We start from the raw sequence: 10,737 nt of genomic DNA on the forward strand, positions 1-10,737 counted from the left end.
CTCGCTCAGCCAGTGAGCGGGAACCGGTCTGTATGTGGGATCCGAACCCTCGGCGGGAGCGCCGCCGCGCTCCCAAGCGGCGCACTCTCCAGTGCGCCACCGGGCCGGCCTGAAATAACACATTTTCTTAAGTAAAATTAAATTACATATGACAATAAACATTTCAGAACCTAAAAGCCTCCCATTTCTTTGCAGTATTATTAACGTGGGTGACGGAGACATTCTCCCCAAGTAATTCTGTAAGTCAATCATTCTTGAAGACTTTTTGATAGCATGTAGTTTAAGGTTCTGGAGACTAACTGCCTGCATTTGAAACCTAGTTGTGAAACTTTCTTGCTATATAACCTTGGTTAACTTACTTAACATCTTTGATTTTACTTCCTTATTTGTAAGATGAGAATAATAATACTACTACCTCATAGAGTTGATGTGTGTAAGTACTTAGATCAGCACCTGGTATATGGTAAGCTCTCAAAAAATGTTAACTATCAACTCTGCTGATTTAATTAAATTATTAAACTAGAATTTTATTGACCAACCACTTTACCATAAAAAAAATCCTCATTACTATTCACTCTTATGCAATGTGCTCTAGTGCCAACAAATACAGAATTAAAAGACTGTATCATTAAAGTTCAAGATAATTACATCATCCTATAGATAATACTGTATTATGTATATTATCAATCTTATTAATCAAAGTTTAATATTATAAATCAATAGACATTTCTTGTTATTGATTTTATTATTTATACTTTCAGTTAAAAAGACATATACTTTTAAAAAACCCTTCATATTAATAATATTATATTTCTACCCTACTTCCTGTTTAGGTAAACAGATCTATCAAACTCTCACCTGGCTCACTGACTTTGCCATTTTAAGAACCACATATAACTATCCATGTGGCAGTATATGTGAGTTAATCTCTCTTCTGACTGAATTCAGGCCTCCTCATACTTTTGTTCTGTGATCTATAGTTGGTTATGGTTTTTTGTCTTTCCCCTTTTCCCTTACAGTCCTCGGCTTACATATGCAGGCCCTACCTTCTTCCCAGACTTTTCCTAAGTGACTTTGCCTGATTCCCAGTGATTTTCTTTGTCTATCTCAGCCTTATTTGCTTCAATACCTCCATGGATGGACTTTCTTAATTCAACTTAAATACAAAAACATTAAAGAATTCCTAACATGTATAAACAACTTCCTGGAAACCTCTTAATTTTTTAGTATAACTCTAGCTTATTAGCTTTTTGCTGCCCTCTCCTGGGCACAGTTTGTGACTCTTGACCACTTCAGGCCCAGTGGTATCAAGAGCTAGGACAAAGTTTTTTATCTTCTATGTCCCAAAGAGCGTAGGCTGAAAACTGAAATTATGACTAAGTAACTCACAGTTTCTTTCAACTTGAGTATTATACCAACTATCAGTTTAAGGAAAATAAATGTTTATGTTTTTATGATCTATAAACACTGCTACTATTTTTACACTGTCCTAAATGCTAGATTGTATTCCATGCAGGAGAAGTTTGACTTCTTACTTCTTAGAGATGAAAGGGTGCTATATATTTTTTTACACATACATTAAAAAGAAAAGTGCTTACCTCTGCAGACAGCCCAAGCGTCTTCATCACATTTCTCACCACTTGTTCTTAATTCAAAAAAATTATATTCTTCAAGGCTAAGAAGACCATTTCCATCTAAATCAATTACTTCAAATATATCTGATAAAGTTGACCTAAAATTATAAAAATAGCTAATTATTTCTTATCTCTAAGGCAACTAGACGGAGGTTTCTATGAGGATATCTTTCAAAAAGGAAATAATATAATGGGATTAAACAATTTTTGTGAACTACAACGTTATCTAAATACAGTTTTAGCTCAGTCTAGTATTACATGAGATAAACAAGCTTCTAAAACAACCATAGTATCTCAACATATAGTAGGAACTCAATGAATAGCAATAGTTCCCTTCTTCTTTTACTCTTTCTGCAATCTACTTTCTTGCTCTCTTCCTGCAGCCAAATCTTATTGCATATATCTAGGGCATAGGAAAACTATATACGTTTTGGATTTCATATTTGTCAGTTATCTAAATCAATAGTACAACTAGCAGGATCTACATGTATTTCTACAAGCAGTGTCTAGTGGGGGAGAAATAGGTAGATGTGTGATTAAAATTGACTTGCTAAATGTGTGGAACCCAGAAATGAATGACAATCCCAGACCCGTAGATGGAATCAGTTTACTATGAGATGCCTAGTGAATGAGTTGAGGTGGCTTTTTTTTGGTATATATTTATGGTATACAACATGATTTTTTGATACATGTATACATTGTAGAATGACTACATCAAGCTAACATATCCATTATCTCACACACTTATCATTTGGGTTTTTTTTTTGGCAGCTGGCTGGTAGGGGGAACCAAACCCGCGACCTTGGGTTTAGAAGGCTGTGCTCTAACCAAGTGAGCTAAGCAGCCAGCCCTCATTTTTTTTTGTGGTAGAACATTTACAATGTTCTTTTAGGAATTTTCAAGTATATAATACATTATTATTAATTATAATCACCATGTTGTACAACAGATCACCTGAACTTATTCTTCCTGTCAGCTGTCTAATTTTATATACCTTAACCAACATTTCCCCGATCCTCCCTCCCAACCTCCCGCACCCACTCCCTGGCATCTGGTAATCACCGTTCTATTCTGTTTCTATAAACTTGACTTTTTAAAATTCCATATAAGTTAGATCATGCAGTATTTGTCTTTCTGTGACTGGCTCATTTCACTTAGTATAATGTCCTACAGTTTCATCCATGTTGTCACAATAGTTGAGTTATGAATTAGAATCAGAGGATAGGGTGGGCTAGCCAAAGGAAAGGGGGGAAGACAGGCTATTGATATATATCCATTCTAGACATTAGAGTTCCGACATTAGAGTTCAGACCTTAATAAACAAAACTTACCTAAATTCCTCTGTAAGAAATAATTCCCCTGTATCATCTCTATACACAAGTTGGGCTTCTTCTGTTGTTGGTTTTATTTCTTTCCTCAGCCTACAGCCAGTTGTGGAAGGAATTAACCAGTAAATTCCAGGCCCTAGTTCACCAGTCCATCCAAAAACCTTTTCTCAAAAGAATTAAACAAAACAAAATAACCATGAATCTTAATCATTTTTACTTTCTTATGAAAGGAAAGCATTAGAAATTATTTTTTAAAATCAGTATTCACCAATTCTATTATAGTTCTATCAATCTTTTCTAGGCTACAAATTCTTTTTGTTAATTGTAACCCCAGTACAAGACCATTAGATGTAGATCTTTTTATATATTTAAAAACAAATGCTTGAAAGTATAACAAGTAAAAAGTTATATCTTCTAAATCTTCCCCAATATTCTTCAGAAATGTTTGTTATGCAAATATCTTCAACAGGAAGCAAAGAGATAAATCTTAGGATGATTTTTTATGCAAACACTGAGCTCCTATAAAAAAGTAATAATATTCCAGGTTATAGTTTTCTAATCTGATTCAAGTATAAATATACAATTTGTAAATCATTTCAATGACACCAAATAAAACTCTTTTAAGTATACTTTAAAAGAGTTCACTGTTTGTATGAATTAACCATATTTATATGAGTCCAATTATGTGGACAAAAGCATTGGAATTTTACTATTATTTTTGTAATATGGACTGTAAAACAAGATGCATAATCCTAAATAAACCTGCCTTATATGAAATTCTGTTTCCTATAAAATGTTGGATATTTATAATGAGTGCCAGGACATCTACATAGGAAAACATTTTATTCTCCTGTTCTACAAAAGAAAGGAAATAGTATTTCTCTAGGTTCCTCCTAGGAATTTTCTGGAGCCCAAAAGTTTCCTATAAAAACTAGAGGATCCCCATACCAGCCAACCATCAAAAAAAAAAAAAAAGGAAAATAAGAAAAAAGAAAAAAAAAACTAAGGGTGTCTGTCAAATATATTAAATCTAAGCATTTTCTAATTGTGTATAATAGCTAAGCAAACAGGTATTTGCCCTTCAGCACAGACTAGCCCAAGGGAATCCTGTCAGATATTGTTTCTAAAAATCTCTTTCAAAATCCATCTATATTTTTAGGTCATTCTGGAGGCTATTATATAAAATAAGTCTGCTCATCTGAATTCTGGGTTCAGTCCTATTTCTGCCCTGATGAATCAAAAGAACCATAATCATGCTAAGGTCACAATGTCCTATTTTGATATAAGAAGCAATCCAATATCACTGAGGGTCATTTTGAACACTACACATTTACCAAATCCATACTTTGGAAACCATAATCTTTTAATTTATTTTATTTTATTTTTGCACTTGGCCCCCATCTCAGGGGCAGGCAGACCTCTTCCTGTATAATCTTTTAGATTGGCCAGATGTAGACTGATAATCAGGAGTGAAAAAACAAATCTTGCTGCTTTCCAATATGTGCTATATCATGAAATTCCCTTATCTCTACATATGACCTTGAATTGCTACTGTGGATGGCAAATGGTAGGCTTTTCACGGGCACAAAACACTTTCTAAAGAAAATAATTGTGAAACTAAAAACACAAATAAAATATCCTGTGTAAATATGACATATTACAGATAAACAGAAGCCTATATAGTAAAGAAATAAATAGAAACTTATTTGAACTTTATTACAGCCTTGCTATGTACTAACTTTTTTATACAAGCAATCTCATAAGAAAGTAATTTTACCCAAAACAAAATGGGAAAAGCTATTGTTTTAGACAATGCTTTATCAGGAACTTAACTTTGCAGTCAGTTCTGAAGAAGAATTTAGTCAAAACATTAACTTCTGCCATTTTATTTGTTTCTTGCCTATAACGATTCTTGTCTGTTAGGAAGCCTACAATAAAGACTTTTATATAACATTCCATCAGGGAAATGTTTGTCTGTCGTTGGGCCTATATAAAGATTAAATATGACATTGCAGTTAGCCCTTGAATAGAATTATTCCTGCTGTTGTGTAGCAATGTATTTTGTAGTCCTCATAAAATAAGTAGCCACATTTATGTATCTGCCTCATATTTTTGGCCTCTGAGTAAATATATAATTAGAAAAGATCAGAACAACCCCATGGGCAACATATAAAAACATTTAAAAGCATTTCTTCATATCAATCTATTTTTGAACCCTATAATATGAGTCAAGCCTGAGGATAGTAATCTTGAAGTTTTTCTGTTTTGCACTAGTAATATAAGGAAGACAAACATCTACAGCAACTTTTCCAAAGTCTTGAATTGCTTGTATTTAAGGATAAAAAAAAAAATCGACTGTCATCAATCTTTTTCATTGAGTATAACAAAAAAATGTTTACATGTAAGGCATCAGGGCATTTAAAGAAGAGAAAAGTAAAGCACAATTTCACACAATTTATAAGTTATAAAGCCAAGACTGCCAATCAATCCTCAATTCTTAACAAATCTCAGCAAACAGGAAGAAGTCTCTCATAATTAACAAAACATATATAATATCTATAGTGTTTAAGTTCTGTATATACCTTAATTGGAAGGGAGAATATAAAAGTTTAAAAAATAAAATATATATAGAAAAACTATTATTTTCTACAAATTTGAGTTCATACTATATTTTAAAATTAAACATCACGAAATATGTATACTTCTCTATTTCGTAGTTCAGTAAAACACACGAACTGTAGATTTGCTTGACTCTCACTTTCCTTAAGAATATACAAGGCAGTGTCAACTGATAACCAACGGGATGGTTTTCCTATAAACAAAAAAACCCAAACACCATAAAATAAGTAATCACTAGTTACTCTTTCCTATCTAAAAAAGATGTTAGTGGTTTATTCCCCACACAGATTTTTCTTTTTAGAAATTCACATCCCATTTGTATATTTAAACATCGTAGCATTTGCAATAAGGCACATAACTATACATGGTAACCTTGTAAAAAAATCCTCTACATGCTCACTTTCTAAAAATCATAACTTTTCTTGAACTCATCAAGCACTGAGGTTATAAGACATCCAAGTAGCCTGAAATCCAATGAAAAACTGACCCTTTCAGGGAGACATAGGATATAAGCACTAGCTTACCTGTAGAGCACAGAAGGAAGAGATGTCAGACAGCATCTGTGTGTTGACAACTCCAAAATCTCGATCTTTTCTCTGAATGTTAGATCAATATAACCAAATGCCTTTTGACATTGCTACTCGGATTTCTATTTCCAAAACTGAACTCCTGACCTCTTCAAACCTCTTTTAAAAACTGTCCATCTACACTCTTCTTTATCTCAGTTAATGGTAAGTTACTTCTTCCAGTTGTTCAGGTAAGCTTTAACTTTTCTCTTCTCTCACATACCAAAACCAATCCTTAGGAAATCCTATGGTTCTACCTTCAAAACATATCCAGAATCTCTACTGTCCCCTCTCCTGCCTACACCCTGGTTCACAGCAACACCAGTCCTCTCCTAGAGTTCTGCAATAACATCCCAGCTAGACTCCTTGTTTTCTGCTCAGTATCCTTCAGTCTATTTTCAATATAGTGACCTGACTTTTCTTGTTAAATATGTCAGGTTATGTCCTGACTTCTCCTCGAAATCCTCTAATGAAGTAGCGTTGGAAGCATGTCGCTCTGACCCTAACAATAAGAAAAAGTGGATGAACTAAAAAATCATAACTGTTCTTGAATCCATCGGAGCTGAGGTAGTAAGGCAATGAAATAGCCTAAAATCCAAGGAAAGATCTTTCCAGGGAGAGATGGGATGCGAGCACTGGCTTACCTGTGGTAGAGCACAGGAGGAAGATATGTCAGGCACCATACGAGTGCAAGAAGAAGAAAGAGGACAGAAGAAATGTTTGAGGAAATAAAGGCAGAGAATTTTCTGGAAAGAATGAAAGACCACAAGCCACAAATCCAAAAAGCTCACAGAACCCTAAGTAGAATAAATATAAAAAAAAATTAAAATAACAATAGCATCAACAACAAAACCAAAAAACACCTAGATTCATATTCAAACTGCTAAAAATCAAAGATAAAGAGAAAATCCTTTACTGGTCAGCCACCAAAAAAAACAAAGAGAGAAGAAAATCTTAACCACAGCCATGGGAAAAATACCTCATATGAAATGAAGGAAAAAAACCTGTTAGCTTAGTAAAAGACCACATCATCCTGGCAAAAAAAATCTCTACGTGATTTTGTTCTTGTGCCTCCCCTTGTCCTTGTTTTCATCATCTATCACTCTCTACTTACTCACTCCATCCTAGACACTCTAGCCTCCATTCTTTTAACACCAGCACACTCTCACCTCAGAGCCTCTGCACAGAGTATTTTCTCTACCTGGAATGCTCTGCCACCTTCTCCACTCTTCACCCATCCTTTCTACCAGCCCTATACCCACAAATCTTACTCCCTTGCCTCCTGTGGAAGACAACAAAAATGGCTGTCCTCCTCTGCATCCAAGCCTTTCACAATGTGATTTTGCAGTTCGTCTACCAAGAGATCAAGTCTATTTCCCTACCCTATGAATCTGGATATGCCCTGTGACTTGCTGTGAACAACAGAATGTAACAGAAGTAACATTGTGCCAGTTCTAAGCCGAGACCTATTGTGTTTCTGCTTTTTACCCTCAGATTCCTGTTACCTCTTGAGAACAAGTCCAGGCTAGCTTACCAGAGGATGAGAGATCATATGAAGCAGAGTCAAGTTGTCTCAGCTGAGACCCCATATACAGGAAAGAACACAGCCAAGTTCAGCAAAGCCAGCCAGCAGCTAACCTGTAGCTGACCACAAATGTGAGTGAGCCCTACAAAAAAAAAGCCAAGCCTGGCTCAGGCTAAGAAAACTGAATAGCAGGCCTACAGACTCATGAGTAAACAAGTGTTTAATTGTTTTAAGCCACTGAATTTTGGGGTAGTTTATTATGCGGCAGTTAATAATTGATACACCTCATTCAAAGTCTCTGTTCATATGTCACTTTCTTAATGAGGCATAAACTAACCACTCCATTTCAATGACAACCCATATTCACTCAGCATTCAATATCCCCCCTTCCCTTTATGTTTTTCTCATAGCAATTATACTTTCTAACATATCATGTCATTTACTGTTTATTACATTTATTATTTATTTTTGCCCCACTAAAATGTAAGTTTGTGAAAGCAGAGATTTTTGTCTTTTTTATACTCTAATGTATCCTAAACACCTAAATTGATGTTTGGTATATAAGGCCCTCAATAAATACTTGATAAATAAATGAATAAAAGAATCTTATTCATAAAAATACAGAGAATTTACAACTACACTGAATTTTCAGGGCTATCTTGATTCTCTTCTCTGAAAAATTACTATCGTAATTGTCATTTAAAAGTTATCAATCACCAAATATTTTAAGTACCCTACAAGATGTACAGTGAAAACTTTCAAAATCTCTACTTTAGGAGGGAAAAAGAATAGAGGTATGTGTGGGGAATCCTCTAGTAAGAGAATGTTTTTATGCAAACATCATTAAAAAAAATTAATTTTGAACAATCAACATTAAAAGGACGTCTAGGGAAAGCACCCTTATAGACATCTTTCACTGATTAAAAATTACATAATAACCATTCTAGTCACTAGGAAATAATTAATTTTTATATAGAAAAGAATATTACCATGAATGCAAAGATTATTAATAAAGATTGGCTAAGTCATAGACATAGGACTTTGAAGGTATTAAAAAATACTTACAGTTTTATATTGTCCCAAATTATGCTCCTACAGAACTTCTCTTAGACATTAATTTTTAAAAATTGATAAATAAAGAAGCTAAGATTAATTAGCAAATAAAAAGTTAATTCTATATCATGAGGAAACCAGGTAACATTTTTTTTTTATTTTTAGTAAACCATGCTTTAAACATATACACAAAGCAATTTACTCACTTTGCATAATACTAATTAATTAGCAAATAAAAAGTTAATTCTATATCATGAGGAAACCAGGTAACATTTTTTTTTTATTTTTAGTAAACCATGCTTTAAACATATACACAAAGCAATTTACTCACTTTGCATAATACTATGTATAAACACTTTCTTTCTTGAAATGTAACCATATGTTTCCTACTTAAGCAGATTATTTTCTTCACTAACTAGGACTACTGAATCCTTACATAAGTATTTTCAGAGGTACATATTGATATTTTTAAAATATACAGAAAATTTAAACTTGCCTTCAACTTGACTCAAGTTTAATGGCTTAATTGTTAGATAAACCATGGACCTCTGAGCTATTTGCATCTTGTACTGATGACTAATGATTTCACCATCCTCTTCTACAAAGAAGCAACCTTTTGACTGCACGCGTTGCCAGTCCTAAAATAAAGAAAAAAATTTTTCTAAACAATATTTATTAAATGTTTCCAGCATGCATAATAATGAGGAAAAACCCAAGGAGGATATAAAACAAATGTCAAATATAGTCAGTACTCTCTAGGAATGTGCAACATAGGAAGTAAAAAATAGGCATGACACAATTCAATTATAATTGGTGACAGTATATGGTTGAGACAAAAAAAGAATTATATATGCAAAACAATACTATAATCCTGGTTCCTAAAATAGTGCCTAGCACATTGTAGGTGCTCAACAAATACTTATTGTCTGACTGATTGGGTGGGAGGGATATTGATATCAGTGAACTATACTATGAGGGATCAACAGCATTTAGGAAATAAAAAGTTAGGAAAAGACATAATGGAGAGAAGAAATAAGAAAAACAAGGTTTATGAGAGTGGGAGAAGTATTGAAGCAAGGTAATAAATAAATACGCTGCTATAATAATCCAGCTGAGATTAGTGCTAGAAGCATAGTAAGAATGAAGAAGGACTGCTAAAACAAATATATTGAAAGAAAAACATGATAAGAATCTGTATTAAAAGATAAAGTATACGGCAACCAAAATAATTGTTTCAAGTCAAGGTAACTAGAAGAACACTGAATACAAATTTCAAAGCTACAGAGAATTCTGATAAATATAAAATAACAGTTTTGAGAAAGATCTTTCTGTATCGGCTCTACTCTCTATCAGTCTAGCCAAATCCTTTTTCCTAGTCTGAAGTAATATGTCTATGTGGTATCTCACAAGTATAATTAAATAAACTTGAAAATGCACCTTAGGCAGAAAGTAAAAAATTCTTTCCTAAAACTATGAGAAATTGAGCCATTACCATAGAGGTGTGCAAGAACGCTTTTCACTTTATCATTTGTAACATAAGACATGTGTGGTCTCCTAATGACTTCTATAAACAGAGTATTAATAAGGCTTTGAAATGACTTTATAAAGGAAGATTTTGAAAAATTATCTGTAAGGATATTTAGATAAGTTCAAGGCTTTAAAAACATTGGTAACTACTAAAAAGGTGTACATTAGCTCTATAACAATAGCATCACAAATATATCTAGTCTATTACAGAAAAATTTAGTATGGCACAGAAAAGGCAAGACCAAAGATTATTTACATTGAGATTGACTTTTTTTTTAAAGGCTAACTATATAACATATATTTACACATCCTTTTTCTTTTATACATCATAATTGTTTTCTTTTTTTTTTTTTTTTGTCTTTTTTCGTGACCGGCAACGGATAGCAACCCTCAGTGTCGAGCCCATACCGGACCGGGACCGGCGACGGGATCACAACCCTCGGTGTTGCGTCCGCACCTCGCTCAGCCAGTGAGCGGGAACCGGT

General features: G+C 33.6%; 1 protein-coding gene across 1 annotated transcript in view; it reads right to left on the reverse strand.

Annotated features, from left to right (window-relative positions):
* EFCAB7 (EF-hand calcium binding domain 7) overlaps nt 1–10,737 on the reverse strand; it is a 44,132-nt gene that overhangs the window by 15,129 nt on the left and 18,266 nt on the right. Inside the window, exons 7-10 of the mRNA XM_008575988.1 lie at nt 9,222–9,363; nt 5,665–5,774; nt 2,966–3,123; nt 1,599–1,732 (exon numbers count right to left, since the gene is read on the reverse strand). Coding sequence (XP_008574210.1) covers nt 1,599–1,732; nt 2,966–3,123; nt 5,665–5,774; nt 9,222–9,363 — 544 coding nt within the window. The remainder of the gene's footprint in view (nt 1–1,598; nt 1,733–2,965; nt 3,124–5,664; nt 5,775–9,221; nt 9,364–10,737) is intronic.

The sequence above is a fragment of the Galeopterus variegatus genome, unplaced genomic scaffold, assembly GCF_000696425.1.
Source record: "Galeopterus variegatus unplaced genomic scaffold, G_variegatus-3.0.2 Scaffold1271, whole genome shotgun sequence".
NCBI lineage: Eukaryota > Metazoa > Chordata > Mammalia > Dermoptera > Cynocephalidae > Galeopterus > Galeopterus variegatus.